Raw genomic sequence first — 21,807 nt, forward strand, 5'->3', positions numbered from 1 at the left:
GAAGCCAGCCTAAATGGTAAGATAACTCTGCAATAGCATAACTATATATGTCGATTGTCAAGCGGTCCACAATGCTGCCAATGTAAGTGCAATTAAATCGAAAACCACTCTTGACTACAAGAAAAACCCAGAAGAACAAACTTCCTTCTATCACTTAGTACGTCTGATCTTAGAATCGTGGTAGACATACAGACTGGTATAAGAAATCTGACCTCAAAATGGGACAACTGATAAAGAAGAGGTAGATACGATAGAACATATACTTACAGATGTTCCATGTTATCCAACAAGAAACAGACTATATGGTTTCAAACCCCTTTGGATTTTGCAAGTCAAATTGTATTTTTGTGTGATCTTGTAACTTTAAAATACTTTCAAGTGGTAAAAATGTTTTTTTTTTAATAACAAATACACAATTAGATTTACAATTTTTATTTATTTTTATTTAAAAAAATAAATTAGCAAATTTAAATTGCTTCCCAATTGACGAGGTCAATTTTTAATAAAGTCTTGCCACATTATCAGAGGTTTACGCCGATCCAAAATATGTATACTTTGTTGGATCTAACATGAGTATTTCGAGGAGCTACGTACGGAATGACAAAGTTAATATACCCTCCATAGAATGGTAACATGCCTGATAGATTCCATCACCATTTAAAACTTGCCAAAGGTATTCCCTGGCTAGGCAGACCATCCTGCTAAATATTCTTCTCGCCATAAATCTTGTTTTCTCCTTCTAGCTTTTAAAGGGTGTCCCTATTTTAAGTGTCATTGCTTGACATTTATCAATTGTTTTTGTTTGCTAATAAAAGGTACGAGGTTACTAAAAATGGAGCTCTAGACGAATGAACAAGTTCGTTAATTGTGTATTGGAGAGACAACTTGAAAATGCTTATTTTCGGCTAAAATTATCTTCAGTAAAGAGAGAATCAATGGATCTTTTTTTTATGAAAATGAGGCAAGTCAAGCGGAAATGGTATCCGGAAACGTGAAATCATAACCACTTTTTTCTTGCCTAGAATTGAAGAAATAAAACAAGACGTTGCCACATGTCATACAGCCAGAAAAACAATCCAATAGCTGCATCCGTCATTTCCCAGTCGTGCTATTTCGCGTTTTGGAAATCAGAATTAGCCTGGAAGTCGATTGTTTGTGCAAATAAGCCGACGAAGGCTCAAGCCTTAAAAGAGGAAATTGGACGCTGCATTAATGAAATACCGCAGCGTTTATGCAAAACGCCCATTGCAAAATCGCGTGTATGCCAACAAAGCAGCGCTGGCCATTTGCAGGATATATTTTTCCAACATAACCTCATTCTGTCTACTTTAGAGTTTAACATTTTTAAATTTAAAAAAATGCGTTCTTCCTACCCCCAAAAGTGTTTATTTCTTCCTAGGATGAACACGAGGCAGTTGCGAATCCTGTAAAGATGCACATCCTTAAACCAAACTAAATCCCCTGGTAAAGATTTTGTGTAAAAACGCACTATTAGGTCAACACCTCTACCCAGTTTAACCCTGATAATTGAACAACCGCAAATAATTTGATGTATGTTTTCTACAATTTCCAATTTATTGTGATTGGTCCATTATCAGGGTTAACCTGGGTAATGATTTTGCATGTAAACGCGCTATCAGTCTCTATAGATAAAAATTTGTGCAGTTTCGCTGCATGCTCTGTAAACTATAAATCGTTATCAATTTATACCAATATGCACATATGTAGTCATACCCATATCACATTCGAATTAGAATTTTATTTTACGTTCTATACATAAACAGTCTCGTAATATACAAGAATTAATAGTTCTATATTAAGTACTGAAAGGGGAAATTATTTCCATTAAGTGCAAATGTTTCTACGTTTGTTAAATATTTATTTCGTTATACAAAATATTGTTTGTTTTAAGGCCACAAGGTTAAACGCGTTTTGTTTGCTTTGTTGCTTTTGATTTTAAAGCTAAATATTAAAAATAATAATACACATGTTACTTAATATGCAAAAATAAAATATGTATATATGTTTGTGTGTGAATAAACCAAATAGTTGCAAAGTGGCCTAACATAGGCATTATCTACTCAATTTGAGGCGCTACAATATTTGTGTTTTAATACGGTACACATTTTTCATTTAAACAAACTTAAAATTAAATAATAATAATATTAATATTAATTAAAATCCAGTAAAGCACAGAATTTCACTTACAATTGCTAATAATAAAAATAGTTACAATATACAACAAATAGAAGTTTATATATGAACTCATATATAGGCGAGTGTGAATGAAATGTGTGAAATGTTAACTATGATTAGATTGTACAATGCTTTAAAATTAAATGTGTATAGATGAAGTGATAAATGGTGTGTTTGAATGATATCTTAGGTATAGTTTTACATTGCTAAATAAAATCTCATTTTGTACAAAAGTATTTAAAATGTAGAAAACAAATTGGAGAACAGTGCGGGTGAAGTTTTGGAGACTCTAGTTAAACTGCGATTGCTGGCTGAATGCCGTTCGCAGCTCATCCCTTGTAACATAGCCGGAAATGGGCGGTATCATATTGGCTAGTCTCCCGCCGCCATCATTTCCTCCTCCTCCAATCATAGCCTGTGATAAATGGTTGAGACCCATAGTTTTACCAAGTGCTTCTGGGGTGGTGTAACCATTTGTAGCAGGAGGCTGTATCAAATTCTGAAAAGAGAATAAATTGCGATGTGCATTTTACCATTTTGAATTGGGATTTTACAAAATAAATAAGTTTGTCCTTAAAGATTAGAACAGCATTTATTTTGAATTGATACGAGATTTCGAACAAATTACTATGCCCTCATCGGTAACAACATTTGTTACCGGTATCTTATGGCAAATGTAGTAGCTCATGTACAAAACAAATGCTAGAGAAATAATATTTACAATATCAAAAAAATAAAAATAAAAAGCTAAAGTCGGCCGAACCGAACTTTTAATACCCTCCACCATTTGGAAAAAAATTTGAAAATTTTCAAAAAAAATCCCAAAACTACCACTTAAATGAAAACCTTTACATGGGGACTATACGAAGACGTGAACCTGCATACAAAATTTTTTGTCGTAGGCTGTAGTTCCCATTAGAAATTTCAAATACTAAATTCTAAGTAATTCCGGTAAATAATGTCGCTAAAGTCATGAAAATGGCGAATATAGGGAGGTACCGTTATATGGAGGCTATACGAAGACGTGGACCTGCATACGAAATTTTTTCCATAGGTTGTAGTACCCATTAAGATCTTCCAATACGAAATTTGAAACGATTTCGGTGAATAATGTTGCTGAAAGCACCAATACACCGAATATCGAGAGGTACCGTTATATGGGGGCTATACGAAGACGTGGACCTTCATAAACTTACTAACTTTAAATATGAAATTTGAAATAATTCCGGTAAATAATGTCGATAAAATCATGAAAATGCCGAATATGAGGAAGTACCGTTATATGGGGGCTATACGAAAACGAGGACCGACACGGCCCATTTACGAACCTAACCTGCACGCAAAATTTAAGTCTTCTATCTCAATTCGTTCGAAAGATAGCGTGATTACAACAGACAGACGTATACAGACGGATATCGCTAGATCGTCTTAAAATTTTATGCTGATCCAGAATATATATACTGTGTAGGGTCTATTATGAATATTTCGTGGAGTTACAAACGGAATAACAAAGATATACCCTCCATAGAATGATGGAGTATAAAATAGATTTTCACTGGACTTATACAAAGAAATAACAAAATTTACAAACCTTTTGCAGCAAATGCGGGGCAACATAGCCCGTACTGTTTACGGGTATGTTACACATTGTTGTTGTAGGAACTGTGTGCATTACGGACATTTGAGGTGTTGCCACATCTGCCGCTGTCATTGCAAACTTTGGTGTTGATAAATTACAAATATCATGTAGCTTTACATAGCCATTTTGTGACGGAATAACTTGTGCATTAGCACCATGATCTGTTGGTAAGCTATTCAATGTAGAGACTTGTTTTATATATCCATTTTCGGTTGGTATGAATGAAGGAGGCAAAGCAGGGTTTGGTTTTCCATTCAATGTCAAAAGATTGGACTGCACGTATCCACTATTGCTTTCTGTCTGCAGCAACATTTTGTCCAGTGTACTGTTCGAAGAAGTTAAATTGCAATCTGTTGGTTTCAAACGTTCCATTACCATATAAGCATCATCAACTGTAGACACTGGATCTACTATGTCACTGTCACGGCCAGCAACCCTAACTGCGTCTACGTCGTAATATTGTGTCGAATTGTTAGAACCAATGTAGCCACTACTTTTATCTAACGAACCAGTTGTTAAGCCGTCGATGCCTCCTTCATCGACATTAACATGATCTCCATTCTGACACATGTTACTAAAATCGTTGCTTATTGAAGATAGCAAATGACGACTTTCTGTATTAAAGAAATCCTTGTTACGGCGAAAATCGGTTCCGTCATTTTTCGTTGGATACGCCTCCAGCCCCGGTGGTAGTGCACATGTTATATTGACCATTTTTTGATATTTATTGTGCGCAACGTAAAATGCTGCTATAACACCCAAGGAAGAAACAACAACCAACAAGGCCAACATCGTTATACGACTCATTTTGGAATCAGAACAGTTAGTGACAGGCGCCTTCTCCCATACTGATTTGTACAGCACATATTTTTCCTGATCACTATATTTGCGTATCATTCTCTCCTTCTCTTCCGTCATTCCACTGTCTTCACACTTTAAATCATCATTATCGTTGAAATATGCATTGTCATGTACCAAGTCGTCCTCAGAGTCCATTGGATTCTTCGCAGCGAATATGTATTGATCAATTTCTGTTTCACGTAGGGCCACATTAACTGCCCTCACTTGGATCGTAAAACGTTGGTCTGAATCTCTACACACTGGCAAATTAAACTTGCATGTAGTGTTGGCCACATTTGATATATATTGACGTTGTATCTCATTCTTATACCAAACCATTATCGCCACCTGATAGAACTCTACCCGACCTGACGGAACCTCAGGTTTAGACCATTGCAAAATATTCTGCGATTCTGTTATGTGACTTGGGTTCGATGGAACTGTAACGAGAACACAATAGATATTGGTTAGAAAAATCATCATCAAGTCGGCTCTATAGCGTTGAGTACTTACTTCCCACCAAGGTTTTGACATTAATGTCATTACTATGCTCTGAAGGGGCAGCATTCGTATAGGCTACTATGTAAACTTTATAATTGGTGAAGCTACTCAAATTCTCTAACGTAAATGTCATTTCCTTTTTGGTACAAACCTCTTCGGCCTTACAATCGATAATGTAATTCTCATTGTTGTATCTGATAAAAGAAAGAAACAGACGTGAAAAGCACATTTCCCTTTTGTAGTCAAATTCAATAACTTACTCTATTCTATATTTTGTTAGAATTCCATTGTGGTGTTCTGGTGACAGCCATGTTAAAACGGCCGAACTACTAGTTACGTTGTGAGCTCGCAATTGCAAAGGCTTGGAGGGAGCTGGGAAGCAAATTAATCATTATATTAAAGTAATGCCACGTACTTCGGGTGAATGAAACAACTTACCTTCCTCTTTGGTGTGCACAATTAAAGGATCACTCATTTTGCCAGTTTTCAATTTTGAGAAGACAAGCAATTCAATTTTATACACGGAAAAAGGCTTTAAATTTTCAATTACAAACTTTTTGGCTGTTCCAAGTATAGTGCGAGTTATGGGCTTATCTGCACAGGCAGCCTTTTCACCAGCATTATTATGCTGGCGATGTACACGACAATACGTAATGTTATAGCCTTCCAGCAATGACGTACATATATGATCAGATCTCAGTTGAATAGTTATGGAGCGAGATGAAACTGACATGACTTCAGGTTCCATTTTTCCAAGATCGGCTGTTCTATCAGCTGCGCACATCCAATGCATGCCCGTGTTAAAGTCACGATAATTTGCAGATACAGCTAAATTCAGGCTCTGATCCTCTTTTTGTGGTGTAACAATGAACTGAGTAGAATTTCGACTAACATGGGCAAAATTTATAGTACCCTGAAATAAGAAAAGAAAGAAAATTTAGTTTGGCAAACCCCTTTTTGTCCTGTGAACCTTTTTCACTCACTTTACACTCATCCTGTGTTGCCTTCTTCGATTGACACCAAAATACGGTGTAGTCTACTAAACCTTGCAGCTTTTTAGGGGCGCCCCATGTTAGAGTGTATGTACGGTTTGTGGAATCGTAGACATTTTTTATCCACTCCGGCGATGTTAAACTTGCATTATGCTTTGACCAGACAGGAATATTTATGATGTTACTGTCTGGCGAATCACCTTCAGAGTTACGACTTTTTATACGAAATTCATAACGGTGCTGGCGATGCCAGGGAAATTTGGCAGAAATCAAATCCATTTCTAGAGGCTCCATTGAACTGTTGAACGAAACAAAAAAAAATGAAATAAGACAATGCACTGAAAAAAAAAATGAGCGAAAAGGAAAACTAGACAACAACTTACACTTCGACACCGTCAATTTTAACTTGTTCAATCACGTACGTAAAGTTGGGACCATTCATTTTATATTCTGGTAATTGATGCCAATAGAGACGCACTTGCGTTTGTGTAGGAACAATGTAAAAGCTGCCACTGTCTGTCAGTGGCGCAGCATCCGGAGGACATGGCGCTGTACGAAATTGTTGAATATACGGTTCACTCCAGTAAGAATCGTCAAATCGCGCCGACTTTTTAACACGGACTCGAACGCTTAGCTCATACCAGACGTAGGCGAAGGGAATATCGCGCAAAATTATCTTATATTCAGACTGCTTCTGTCGTATCTCATAATTGGAATGGCTCATCCAATCGATATCACTGTCTTTGGGCCGCAGACGAATGTCATACTGTAAACCTTTTGCCTTGTAATAGCTATATTTATTGTTATGCCATTTGATAACGGCCGAATGACATGTTATGTCCTCGAAGGTGTACTCTGGCCGTGGTGGAATTACTGCAAAGGATTGAGAAATATATTAATGACTGTGATATTCAAAAAGTTGCATTCAATACTTACCGCTTTCATAATTATTGATCCAAAAACTTTGTACATTTGTGCCCACGCCATTCTCACCCCTTAACGTAAAATTGAAGAATTCATGAGTGGTCCGATATTTATTCTGATCCAGTGTTAAATTACATATTGCCTGCCTCTCTTGGATTTCCAGAGGACATGTGTACATGTAGTTCTGTGAATAAATTGTACGATAAACACGTTTTCCGCTTTGGTCCATGTAATAAGTGCGATATAACTACAAGTTTGAGTGTGCGGTTGTGTTTTTTTTTTGTGTGCACCCAACAAAAGGGATACGGATACACATTTCAATAGAACGCAAAAGGAGAGGATGCATAGAGGTGAAGAACGTGCCCGAAGAGAAAAGCCCGTGATAGTACATGCATGTGTATGTCGTTCATATCCAATTTTAGTTTTTGTTATTGTTATTTTTTGTTATACGTTGTTGATGTTATATTTATTTAATTTTCCCCACGTTCATGTTAATTGATAAATAAGACAGAGTAAAACCACCACAAGCCCAAGCGACGAAATACCAATTCATTCATTCATTCATTTGTTTTGCAAAAATATCGTTTTTATGTGTTGGTACACACACGTGTATGCGTGTGTGTATATTGGATATTATTATTGTTTATTCGAAAGTCCACATGTTAATTGATTGAAAACGAACGAGCGTATTGCGGTCGGTGCATGGTGTGGAGGTTTCTTATCATATAAGTTTGTTTGTGGTTCGATTGTTGTTAGTAGCCGTAGATTAGATTAGTTCAGTGCGTTAGGGATTTACAAGGATGGAGTTAGAGTGTGTGTTATTTTCGTAATTAAATATACAATTCAAAGGAAATTAGTTACAGCAAGGATAGCGAAAAAAATGCATGCACAGAAATCCCAAAAAATATGTAAAAAAAAAGAAAGAAATCCAAAAATAAAACAAAATATTAAATATTAGTTTTAAAAACTATAATTTTAGTTTATGTAGTTGTTGGTATATAGAGTTTAGTTATCATTTTGAAGTATTAATTTTTGTTAAGAAAACGATGTAATTTATGTGTAGCAATGTCTGCAAAATTATTCCATATACCAACAACATATTAAATAATAATAAGAATAAAACTATTTGCTAGATATTTGTGTGTGATCAGTACAAAATGGGTGAATGAATGTTTTAGCTCTAGTATGAAAAAAAATATTCAAGAAACGAGCATATTTTAAAATGGAGGTTCTTTTATTATGGCACATAAACGATAACAACGTTAAGGCATAAACCTTATAAATGAAAATCGCTAAAGGTGCGATAACACTCATGGTTCGCCTATCTTAGTGTGTCAGTTTTCGAGTGATACCTAACTTTTACAGGTTAACTCATTCAAATTTCCTAGAGTACTAAACATTATATTTTTGTTATAACATTTTAAGACTACCTCTCACTATATAGGGCAATACGTGATCGACCATATTATGTGTAGTCAAATCGACTTGCTTTTTATTAATTTGATATTTATATGGTTATATTTTTAATAGCCACATCAATTTATGAACGCTAAATGCTTTCTTATGAATTTAGCTTATTAATAAAAATTATGGAAATTTTTAATATTCGTTGTATTTTTGTGAAATCAATCAAAAATTAGCAGTGGTTTCTTTTATTATGCTAATTTTTTATTTCATTGAAATTTTGATGTTGAACATTTAATGGGTATTCATTGGAAACAAACGTCCGGTTTTAATAAATTATTAACTTAAGTTGTTTTCTTGGATCATAGAAGCTGCCAATTGTATTTATATGTGTGGAGTGTGGAGTGTAAAGTTCGTACTTAATACAGAGTGGGAGGTAAAAACTGCAACCAACTTCAGACTGCTGTCATTTTTAAGCCAATCGTCCGACAGCTGTTAAAATTATTCCAGTGACAGCTCATTATATTGTTTACAAGCGTACAAAAGCATTTTGGTGAGAAATTTCCAGGAAAAAAGTTATTCGTGATGGAATTCAAGCGTGATAGTGTGATTTCTTTATATTTGGCTGGAAAACCACAGATGGCTATCGTTAGAGCACTCCAGCATTAAAATATGAATAAATCTATTGTGTCTCGTATCATCGCTCGTTACCGTGATACTGATAGCGTAGCCCGACGTCAAGGAAGTGGACGAAAGAAAACTGCAACAGCAGCAGAAATGGTTCGAAAAGTAAAGAAGCGACTTTATCGAAATCCGCGTCGCAGTGGCCGAAAAATGGCTCGTGAGCTGAACGTATCGCAATATTCCATTCGGCAAATATTGAAAAATGAGCTCGGAGTAAAGCCATTGAAATTCCAAAAAGTTGAAGAACTTACACCGCAACAAAAAGAAAATAGACTCAAAAGAGCTAGAGTTGCTTTGCTTGGCCGAAAGTGGTGAACTGCCGAATTTGGTTTTCTCCGATGAGAAAACATTCGTTGTCCAGCAGTTTGTAAACAAACAAAATGATCGTATTTACTTGCCAAAGAAGTCAGCTGAAAATGTGCATGTTCGGTTGGCCACCAGAACTCAAGCGCCGGCCATGGTGATGGTGTGGGCCACCATAACAGCCGATGGTCACTCTCCGCTCGAATTAATCGACCGTGGCATCAGTATAAAAGCCGAATATTATCGCGAAAATATTCTGGAGGGTGTATTAAAGCCATGGGCACTCAAACATTTTGGCCGCAGACCTTGGACATTCCAGCAGGACTCAGTACTATCGCACTCAGCACGCGCCAACAAATAATGGTTACAAAACAAGGTTAGCACCAAAAATACCAAAGTTTATTGCCTTAAGCCGTTTGAAGGCCATAATTCGTGCCAAAGGTGACCAATTCGAACAAATCTAAACTTATTCTAAAATTTGATGCTATTTCCGACATTTTTTGCTTTCATTCAATAAAATTTAGAAAAAATCTAAAAAATATGGCGTTTGACTTTGTTGCAGTTTTTTTTATCTCACAAGAAATTTTAAATGGCATTATCATGTGCTGTATTCGCAATATCATCAAGGTGTGGAAATATTATAATGTCTTCGTTTTTTGGTTTGTGACAGTCTTGGAAACGGGATTCTGTATGGGGGAATGAAGACAAATTGTGGATTAATTTGTTCTCCCATAAGTCTATAGAGGGGTGCAATAAATATACAACAGTGAGACTCTATGTTTGCATTTTTTATCGACCACACACAATCAATAAAAACGTATGTAAATATTTGATTAATTACTAACCAAAGGTTAACATAAATGAATTGCTGTGCGAGAATAATAAAACTGTGTTACCAACTACTACTACTAGTGCAGAATAATAAATACAGTAAATCTAAATCAAACATACAACCACTACATAATGAATAGGAGAAAATGTGACATCCAGCTGTCCACTTACCGCCGATTGAGCTGTATAGTTTAGACTATATTTTGTTAGTATAACATTGTGTGGTATGGTAAAGTTGCACATCATATATGTGTAGTCATATCCTCGACACTTGAAGTCTGTAACGTCCAAAGGGGCCGTACCTGGGCAAATGAAAATTAAACAAATAATGTTAATGTTAAAGAGTTGGACATTAAAACAAATAAATGAACGGTAGTAAATGTTTGCGAAATATTTTGAAAATGACACAATTCGCACATTCAACCACATGGTAGAATATGGTGGGCGTACTTACCAACTGATACGTGTGTGACGCCAATACCCATTCCATCACTTTTACACACATAATTACGATCTTGTTCTGTGGCATTTCGTAACATGTATGTAATTGTAGTTTCATTTATAATCTGAAAATAAAAGCAGTTTATTTAATTTAATATCTGGATTTATTGTGCACCGAAAACCCTTTATAAAATTTCATAAAGTCTGCATAGATAATTGCTTTATGTATCTGCAGCTTAATTCTTCGTTATTTTGTATAAATTATGAGTTATTATACTAAAAATTAGCATTCGCGAAATGAAAAAGGAAAATCAGTCAGTCAGTCTGTTCATCTTTTGATAAATTTGATTACAGCGCATTTGTTAAATGTTTATTGCTGATATTTTTCTTATATTTCATTTGTACAGCTACTTAATAATATATTGATTTAGCTCTCCGACAATTATTAATGAAGACCACAGATATCTTGTTTCTTGTATTGACACAGATACAGGCATACCCTTTTTTATGCATCGCATATCAAAATTGTGTTATTTATTGACAAACAGTCTTGTATTCTTATCAATATATAGATAACTTCAACATACCTCTATATCCGTTTCTGGCACTCTCTTTCCCGTATCCTCTTCAACGAAATACAACGATGAGCTATTGACTTTATTGCCAAACTTCATTAAATTCATGCGACATGTTATATTCGTATTGCTGTTGATTTTTATCTCGACTCTGGGCGGTTGGGTTTCTAATAATAAAAACAAAAAGAACCAAATATAAAATATTCATAATTATAGAATAGATATGAATGAGAATATGCAAATATGTCAGCGTAAACAACTAAGCTAGTCCAAAAGTAAAGTAAGTAAGGTAAATGTTTACCTATGACTATGTCGGGCAAACAAAAAAGTTTGTTTAGGGGCTTGTTTTTAGAATGTCAAGATTCTGTTAAAAAAATAATAATAAAAACACTCAGTATACTGACTCAAGTCCGCCAAGGTACCAAGGTGTGAAGAAATAACGATTAACAAAACAAGCAAAGATATGTCTGTGTTTGCTCAATTTATTTTTAAATTAAACAAATTCGCAAAATCTTTTATTATGAAAAGGTCAATATGGCACATTTGCATATTCAATTTTTGAACAATATGAATTATAACACTTACCGCCTGGAGAATTGTGCATAGCACAATGGATACATGGCAGAATGATGTAGAGCACGATGAACAATATCTGTAGCCATGACGATGATCTATAAATAAATGAAAAAGAGAATTTTAATACAATTGATTTTAATTAAATATACTAAGGAGTTCAACAGTTGTGACGGCTTATCTAGTAATTTCAAATTATTACTATCAAATTCTACCATTTGTTACATAATACCACATGCGAATCCTATACAGATGCACCCTAGAGCAAATAATCGCTTTTACTGGCTAGAACTGGCATTTTTTTTCTTTTCCTTCTTTGGCGTTATGACACACATCTAACAATATGCGTAACTATTTTACATTAGTAATTACACCAATAGATAGCCACCAAATGTTAAGTATCTAAATATCATTAAAACATTTTGAACATCTTAAGTATTTAAATGACAAATAAAGGGGCGTAAGAAAAAAAAAAACGTTGGCATTTGTCGGGTAAATGTAAAAAAAAATCATGAAACATTAAAATATCGGCTTCTAATTCGTGAGAACCTATAAATTTCGATGTTGAAAAATCTTTTTGGTTTCAATGTATATTGGATGAAATGTACTTAGAAATAATCGAGTTATAGAGACGAAATATTCCACAAAAATCCTTCACTCGATTTGACAAAAGATGATTCATATAAAAAATAAGCTAGACAAGCTGTAAGGCAGATATCAAAGGCTATTCAGGGTCGCTATCAAAAAAGCATATGGCTATAACTCAAAAGTTGTTAAAGACAGATGTTCGCAATAGTCTAGGTAGTTTAAAATCAATTAAAAGTCCAGGCCCAGATGGCATATCTAATACACAGGGTGAGATAAAAAAACTGCAACAAAGTCAAACTCCATAATTTTTCAATTTTTTTTTTTAATTTTATGGATTGAAAGCAAAAAATGTCGGAATGAGCAAATTTTAGCATAAGTTTAGATTTATTCGAATTGGTCACCTTAAGCACGAATTATGGCCTTTAAACGGCCTATGAAACCGTCGCACGCTGCCCGAATGTTGCTCTGCGGTATTTTGGCCCATTTCTGGCGAAGCTCTTGCTTGAGGAGATCGACACTTTGGTATTTTTTAGTGCCAACCTTGCTTTCCAAATTACTCCAGACACAATAGTTCAAGGGATTGGTTACCGTAGATTTTGGTGGTCATTATGCGCTGGATGGGTGGCGCGTCCTAAGTACGATGGTGCTGGGTCCTGTTGGAATGTCCAAGCTCTGCGGCCAAAATGTTTGCGTGACCAAGGCTTTAATACACCCTCCAGAATATTTTCGCGATAATATTCGGCATTTATTCTGATGCCACGGTTGATTAATATCGGCTGTTATGGCGGACCACACCATCACCATGGCCGGCGCTTGAGTTCTGGTTGCCAACCGAAGGTGCATATTTTCACCTCTTTGACAAGTAAACCCGATAATTTTGTTTGTTTACAAACTGAAGGACAACGAATTTTTTCTCATCGGAGAAAACCAAATTCGGCAGTTCACCACTTCCGACCTGGCAAAGCAACTGTTTAGCTCTTTTGAGTCTATTTCTTTTTGTCGCTGTGTAAGTTCCTACACTTTTTGGAATTTCAATGGCTTCACCCCGAGCTCATTTGCCGAATGGAATATTGCGATATGTCCAACTCAAGAAACATTTTTCGGCCACTGCAACGCGGTTTTTGATCAAGTCGCTTCTTTACTTTTCGAACCATTTCTGCTGATGTTGATGTTTTCTTCCGTCCACTTTCCACTACCAGTATCATGGTAACGAGCGATGGTAAGAGACACAAAAGATTTATTCACATTTAAATGCTGGAGTGCTCTAACGATAGCCACTTGTGGTTTTCCAGCCAAATATAAAGAAATCACACTATCAGGCTTGAATTCCATCACGAATAATTTTTTTTTGTTGGAAAATTCTCACCAAATTGCTTTTGTACGCTTGTAAACAATACAAAAAGTTGGTTGCAGTTTTTTCAGTTTTCGGCCACTGCAACGCGGTTTTTGATCAAGTCGCTTCTTTACTTTTCGAACCATTTCTGCTGATGTTGATGTTTTCTTCCGTCCACTTTCCACTACCAGTATCATGGTAACGAGCGATGGTAAGAGACACAAAAGATTTATTCACATTTAAATGCTGGAGTGCTCTAACGATAGCCACTTGTGGTTTTCCAGCCAAATATAAAGAAATCACACTATCAGGCTTGAATTCCATCACGAATAATTTTTTTTTTTGTTGGAAAATTCTCACCAAATTGCTTTTGTACGCTTGTAAACAATATAAAAAGTTGGTTGCAGTTTTTTCATCTCACCCTGTAATTTTTAAGTATTGTTCAGACACATTAGCATTCCATTTGATTAACAGCATTGTTTAACTATTCACTCAAATTTGGTCACTTTCTCACATGCGACAAAAAGTTTTATATCATTTAGTCCATAACAGCATGGATTCTCAACTCTCAACAACAAATCGGATACAATTTACATCAACGGTAATAAAAGGTTTTATTCAGCGTAATCAAATTGTCAAATTATACTTATCCTAATAAATAAAGTAAAGTGTATGGGTTTATATACAAACTTAGTCAAATGGATATTATAGATCGCAGCTAGTTTTGTATAAAGGGTGTCTATCGAAATCGATTAATGTTCCATTGGTTGTTGCGCAAGGAATTCACCTTACACCGATTACTTTTGTCAATTATTTACCTAATTCTATAAATTATTCGAATTATTTTTATTAGACGGAATCATGTTGAACTCAATAATGATACTAAAAAATTAAATGGATTTCCTAATCTCATCTATTAGGTTAGGTTAGGTTAGGTTAAAGGATGCGTGGTTGTGTAAACAACCACTCCACTCGGTGACCTATTGGTCCATTGTGCCTAATTTAGAGAAGATGGAGGAATAAAATAATAAAAGGGAAGGAAACTAATAGTGAAGAAGCGTTTGAAGATAGGAATAGAGAAGTTGGTAGGTTCATATCCACGGTGTAATCAGCGTGTTGTCCTTGGTCATTTTAGTCTTCTGGCTAACTGAAGAATGACCGCTGGCTCGGTTTCGGAGAGGGAGGACAAGTCGGGCAGAATTTGCTTACCCAGTAGCCTCCGTCTCACTTCGATAAGAGTTGGGCCGTGGCAGACTAAGTGCTCCACCGTCCCAGTTTCATCCTCGTCCTGACAAAGCCTGCAGCATTCAGTACCGTCACCCATCCGCGTCTGGCCAATTCATCAGCAGATGCATTGCCAGATATGTTGCAGTGTCCAGGGACCCAACAGAGTTTGACAAACGAGTTAACCTTTTTCAGAGTATTCCTGCAATCCAGAACTGCCATAGATTTGATTGTAAAAGAAATAATGCTACTTTTAGATCTAGATACTATCAATTATTGTATACCGAATTATTCAATGTTTGAACCTCTTAGTAAGATGTGTGTTGATTTTAATTCTGGTTACTAAATTGTAGTCTTTATATACTCAGCAAGGCCTTTCGCCTACAAAAATAGTTCCCCGACCCAAAATTTCGATTCAGAGTGTAATCAATTGATGACAACTCCAAACGTAAGTAGTTTCAAAACTAAAAATGTTGGAGAGTTTTCAGTTTTTAGAAATATATCTAATAGTGGATATACACTTCAAAATCATTTTATATGTAGTGTATCTTTCAGTATTTTTGAGTTTTTAGATAAATATACTATCCAAAATTCATGTTTTCAATCTACATGCCGGCATCAGAAAAATCTGTATTATTAAGAATATTTTACAATAATATTCTTGTTTGCTTGCGATAATTTTAACATTCATTAACAATGTAAACATTAATTTCAATTATACTATTGGCATGCCTTTTGACCTGTGGGTGGCAAACCGAATACCAGTTACAACTAATGTTCTTTGATATTGGCGTAAACAGAAAAAAACATGCCGCAAATTACCCAAAGAGATAAAACAATAGGAGAAGTATACAAAATATTACAATTTCTTATTACTGACAGTTCCTGCTACTGCGGCATTTTATTAAATTCAGAAATTCCAGTCATGTCAGAACAAAAGAATTGCAGGAATTTGTAATTACAATGGAATCTACATTGGAACTATTTTTGGCAATGGCTTCAATTTTTCAAAAAAAAAAAAACTCCTCACATACAAGCTTAGCAGTGACTAAATTCCTAATTCTATAGCACCTTGGGTGACTTCGTTTGACAATTGTTAAATTTGCTACAAACGCACATCCTTTTTGGTGGGTGTGTGCACATTTAAACGGAAGTAAAGCAATTACCCGACAGAACAAAAAATACCAGGCGTGACACGAACAGGTAAAATTTGAATAGCAGATACCAAGAACACCATCCGAGCATTTAAAATCGATTAGTAGGTTTTTCGGGCCGTGGTAACTCGTTTTAAGAAAATGAATATCCAACAGGATTTCTTTTAAAGTAAATTGTGTATTTACGCTTATCTTATTTTATACAGAGCCGTTGGCGGTCGGAGATAAGTCCTTTTTTAAAAATAAAACTTGTGCATATCCACTGGAATAAAACCTGCATTTCAATGCACTTATCGCTATGCCCAAGACCGGCTTTTAGGGCCATTTACGTTTCTCTCTCGCTTATTACTAATTGGTAATCAAACAGAGCCAAAGTAAATACTACCTACCAAACGAAAGTACACAAAACAACAACAAGAACATCAGCTGCCACAAAATCAATACCTGTGCGTGTCCAAAGCATGTGATATTGTTTTAAGGAAAAAATGTTAAATGGAAAACCAATCGTGTTATGTGAAACTGGCACCTCCTATTTTACTTTACTTAGTAGCATCTTATGTGGTCATAGATAAAACATAATGGAAATACTGGCTAGCTGACTGGTCGGCTGGTTCTACAAAGAGAGAAAATGTGTAAGGCATGCAATTAGAGTGTCAAGACTGAATGCATGTTTATTGATAAAGGATCTACGGTAAAGATTTTTTATAAACAGAAATTCTCAACTAAAAAATTTGTGGGAAATATTTAATAAATAATTCCCCATAACAAATTGCAGAATTTATAGTCAAGTCATTACATATTAAACAAAACAGATTCAATCCTCTTGTAACGACATTAGACCAAGGAAGATTTAATAAACAGTGGTTGGGACGTACGGATAAAATGTGGAAAATGCTTGTTATATAATAACAGTGTTCAACGTATTTTTAGGCAATGAACAAGCTTCCTTCGCACCATTGAACATTTAGATTTGCAAAAGTTTGAGAATATATATAACTATTGTACATTATTCGTGCACAGAATATGTATGGTTCTTCCAGAATCTTTGTTCTCCGCCCAGTCCAAATGGAACATAAAAAATCAAAATCAAAATATGAATATGAAATTACAAACACTTCCTCGAATACATGCATAAATTCAACCCACATTAACGTTTTTCCATCAGGTATAACGGCCATTTTGCTATTGATGATAAGAGGTTTCATGCTGATAGGTGTGAGTGCCAAGAGAAAATAAAACAAGAAAACATTTCTTGGAAAAAAATCAGAATTATTTATAAATTTCGAAAAACCAAAAACGCCAACAGCATTTTTACTTAAATGTGGATAGGTATGCTAAAAAATGTAATTAATTTTTAATAAATTTAAATTAAAAACAAACAAAATTCCGAGAATTCAAATCTACTTTTTTACGATTTCAAATGATTTGTGGCTGCTGTTGCCTTTTTTAAATTTATTTTGATGTTCAATGTTGATTTTGGTCTTTTTCGTCATCTTTCACACAATACCTGTTTTGCGATCAAAACAAACCAAAAAAGAGAATAACATACATATATATGCGAACACATACATTTATTCAACAACTACCTATCCACATTTACGAGAGTACATTTGTTCGATCCTCTTAATGCATGGAGGCACTTAAAAAGCTTTTAAGACCAATATCTTTGAGGTGACAGATACGCGAATTGACATGGTAAATCCACAATAGAGGGGAACTGTTATCGTTTTTATCTTGGCTCGTCTCGGAACATATAAAAGTAAAAAATTAAGCACGAACTTCCCGACTGAGGTCAAGCAGAAAATATGTGTGTACACACATATACACACGACCAGCAAATGAATTAAGCAAAACAAAACAAAAAACAATAACAAAAACTTAAACTTATACTACATAGTACGATGGCCAAGATGAAAACCAATTTAAAGTAGGATTTAGTACGAGGGCTCTTCTTAGAATAGCAGCAAAGCGATTTTCTAAAAGAAACCACAACGATCCATTTGGCCAAACATAATCTGAACTACCCACACGATTACATCTTAGCAATTTACAATGTGCGACATGGTGTGCAGTGTTGCCATAGGAATTTAGATTAAATTCGCTTGAATTCTTGCAATAATTTCGCTTCAATACTAATATGCAGGTGATAAGGTGAAGTGGTATTCTTGATAAAATAAATTGCCGCCTTTCTAAAGAAAATTCATTTTATATTTGTATAGAAATCAATTGTAGAAAAAAACCGAACTCGTATCGCGTGAACCCGTTTCGCGTGAACCTATGATACACACACATCCAACTGGTAGGTTTTTATTTGTTTTAATTTAAGATAAATATGTTGTTATATATAAGTATAGAGTGGTCAATGTATAGCTTTTTGTGTAATCGTCCATTGTCAGGTTACTGATACGTTCAAAAAAATATATATTTTTTGTTTACACTTGCACCCAAGACCTACATTTTTAGGGCTCATATGGAAAACTCTGATATGCAGTTAAATGCCCACGATATGATATTTTGTATGTATATTTAAATGACTTGAAAATCACTTTATGAAGGGAGTTCAGCCCCACTATCGGCATTTCCAACATTACATTTGATGCACAAAGTTCTCATTGAGCTTTGAGATTTCATACTTCAGACTTATTTATGTATGCGTGTAATTTACATCATATCTAATGTTTGAAACGGCTGAGTATGATCTGACCTCTTATTCAAAAGTTAACTGATTTGGCGGCTTCTCTGGCTTATACATTTTAGTAGTGTTTTTCTGTAACATGTTGATGACAAAAATGACGACAAATGTCAACACCTTTAAATTCCTAAATGCTTATAATTGCTCTGTTCCAGAAATAGTTTTGAAATTTTTTCGGTGTCATAAAGGAAAAATCGATTATTGCAGTAAAAATATTTTTCATTCTCCCTGTTCTGGAACACTGCAAATATCGTTAATAATAACATTTTCGGTTAGTTAATTGCCGAATAAAAGTTATCATTAAGGGGTTACTGTTTCTATCGTAAAGCCATTTTTATCTCGACTTCTAATTTAAAAGTTTTTCTTATTCTACCGAATTCTGTCGATAACTATCGAATTGTGATAGGCCCATATCACACGTCGAACATGCAAATTGTAAAATGTAAACAAATTCGACATTGAAGTTATAGACCTGTTCCATTCAATCAACGCGAAAATGTCAGACGGCTTTATGTCATAATTTTACAAATTATATGCCACTCGTCTTGTGTATGGAATTGATTTAAAAATTATGTGAAAATGAGAGATATGCTGCAAATTATCTATCATTTTCAATAATAATAAAAGGCGTTGCCATTACCAACGCTAGCCTTTTTTGAACAAATTCAACTGTGACAGAAAATATTTTAGTTTTTTGTTCTGTTGAAGAGAAAAAAATTGGATTATGTGCTATTGGAAAATGTTACGTTTAGAAGAATTCTCTGTTTTGTTGCCATAAAGGTATTAATCTTGCGTATTTGGATGGTAAGTAGGGTAATAGGTATTAAAAATATTTCATTTGGGCAACTTTTCAATTATCAGTATTTGCTGTTTGAAGACAAAAAAAATCAAATTAATGCGGTCTACAAAGCATTTTACCAAGATGGGAAAGTTCAAGTTTTTAGTTCCCTTTTCGAATTGATAGTTGTGAAGATTTTGCAGATGTTGATTGTTTTAATCTTTTTTTGTTATTGAAAATCATATTATCTTTGTTCATTTGGGCCTTTTTTAAGAAATAATCCCAAACTTTGATGTTTAATGATGTTTGCTGGCAACTCTCTCTCTCTCTCCCTCCCTCTGTTGAATATTTCAAAATTTTGTGTGCCAACGTTGAAGTATGTATGTGTGTGCGTACGTATGCGCAAGTTGTTTTTGTTTTTGGAAGAAGCACGTAGAGAAACATACTGAGATGGAGATGAAAACAAGTTTTATTGTTGTTGTTGTATTTTTGCTATTGTTTGTGCGTTTTACAATATCACGGTACGATAGATTTCAGCTCACGTCCTTCTGTCCGTCCATAACAACAACACCAAGAAAATTACACCCGCAATAAACAACAAATTGTATGCATGCATACAAACTAAACAGTGCAATTGATATTTAACGTGGAACAAGAAATACGTAGTATTTTCCATTAATTCCAGTTGTTTTTCGTCTTTCTGGCAATTTTTCATCAGAATAAAAATTCGATATACTTAAAACAACAAGAAATTCCAATGGGCCACTTTGTTTACCACAACAAAAAAAAAAGAAGACATACACATTGCACGCTCAAGTAATCGAATCGAAGATGGGGGCGGCATTGTTCATTGCATTTCCTTCTTACCTCGCATTCATAATTGATGGCTGCTATTCGTCCCGTCCTATCGTCGCACAATGCACTCAACTGCAGTTCTCCTTTGCTCCAATGCAATGTAGAGAGATCTTTCCTTTCTAACGTTTATTTTTACAGGGGCATAGTACTATTTATTTTGTATGTATGTACATGGAAAGAGTTCAAATCAAGTGCTAGAGCACCCACTACTCCATCCACACAATGGCATAAAACGATTTATTCCAGAGTTGGCACCATCAACCAATTAATTAGAACACTGTTCGAAGAAAATTGATTTACACACACCACTGCCGTCGCTTTCTTTAACTTTCAGATAAAAATAGATTGGGTTGTTTTTCATTTGGTTCGTCAGAAATGTTGTGTTCCGAAAACAATTCACTTTTATTTTTCTCTCTCCCTATGCCTCTATTCTAGCCAACAAAACACACGGCATAACATTAATTTGTACAAAACAGAAAAAAAAAACACTTGATATGTTTGTCGTGCGTTGGGCACCAGCAAAACTTAGTTTTCGTTTTGTATTTTCAGCCCTCGTAACAGGCTATTGGTAATTTTTATTTTCTTCACTTGTTGTTAATGCTTTTCTTAATAAGTATTTATATTATTTTATTGTTCAACTATGTAAGTTTTTTTTTTTTTTTTTGGAAAAAAATAAAGAAAAACTATCCGCAGAGAACTCCACCGCCGTGTAAAAGTGTAAAAACCATACTAACTGTTCAAAGATGTGTTCAGTTGGTTTTATCAAACATTTCGATATTCCGATGTTATCGATACATTAATCGACTATGCATTTATGGAACGACTAGCTGCCATATGAAAGGTTGTCAGACTTAGCGATTTCTAGCGATAATTCAATGCGTTTGGCGACTTAAATTTTGATTTGGCGACATGGCTATTATTTGGCGGATTATAAGTCGAATTGAAGATTATTTCCTTATACGAGCGTTTTTGTACTTTCACCAAAGGTAAAATATTGAAGATTCAGGTGAAATGAACATTGATACTAATACTTCCGAAATCGGACTATGCACACTCCTTAATTTTTTTTTTTTTATTTTTAAAATCCCTAAGCGCTTTGGGAGCTAAAAGGGTGGAAAAAAGGGGAGGGGATAATTGGCGAACTCTCTTTTGGAGAGGTAGGGGGTATATTGCCACACGAAAAAACAGACTTCGTCTGTGTGCCTTCATGTTCTTTTATGAACTTGACCATATCATGCAGGTGTTCCCAGTGATGTTTGGCTATGAAATCTTCGACGGTG

General features: G+C 34.9%; 1 protein-coding gene across 2 annotated transcripts; it reads right to left on the reverse strand.

Annotated features, from left to right (window-relative positions):
* Positions 1-1,836: 1,836 nt before the first annotated feature.
* Positions 1,837-21,255, reverse strand: LOC101895756 (cytokine receptor). Of its 2 annotated transcripts, none has more exons than XM_005191870.4 (13): positions 20,540-21,255; positions 11,916-12,001; positions 11,343-11,497; positions 10,769-10,880; positions 10,486-10,616; positions 7,105-7,276; positions 6,552-7,041; positions 6,160-6,466; positions 5,615-6,089; positions 5,437-5,548; positions 5,189-5,370; positions 3,788-5,115; positions 1,837-2,695 (listed from the first exon to the last, which is right to left on the reverse strand). In XM_005191870.4, the coding sequence occupies exons 1-13, from the start codon at positions 20,548-20,550 to the stop codon at positions 2,486-2,488; spliced, it is 3,771 nt and encodes a 1,256-aa protein (XP_005191927.1). In that variant the 5' UTR covers positions 20,551-21,255; the 3' UTR covers positions 1,837-2,485. The 2 variants fall into 2 exon arrangements, with proteins under 2 accessions (XP_005191927.1, XP_011296022.1); XM_011297720.3 differs by having other exon boundaries at positions 7,105-7,339.
* Between the last annotated feature and the right edge of the window lie 552 nt (positions 21,256-21,807).

The sequence above is a fragment of the Musca domestica genome, unplaced genomic scaffold (assembly GCF_030504385.1).
Source record: "Musca domestica strain aabys unplaced genomic scaffold, Musca_domestica.polishedcontigs.V.1.1 22, whole genome shotgun sequence".
Lineage (NCBI taxonomy): Eukaryota > Metazoa > Arthropoda > Insecta > Diptera > Muscidae > Musca > Musca domestica.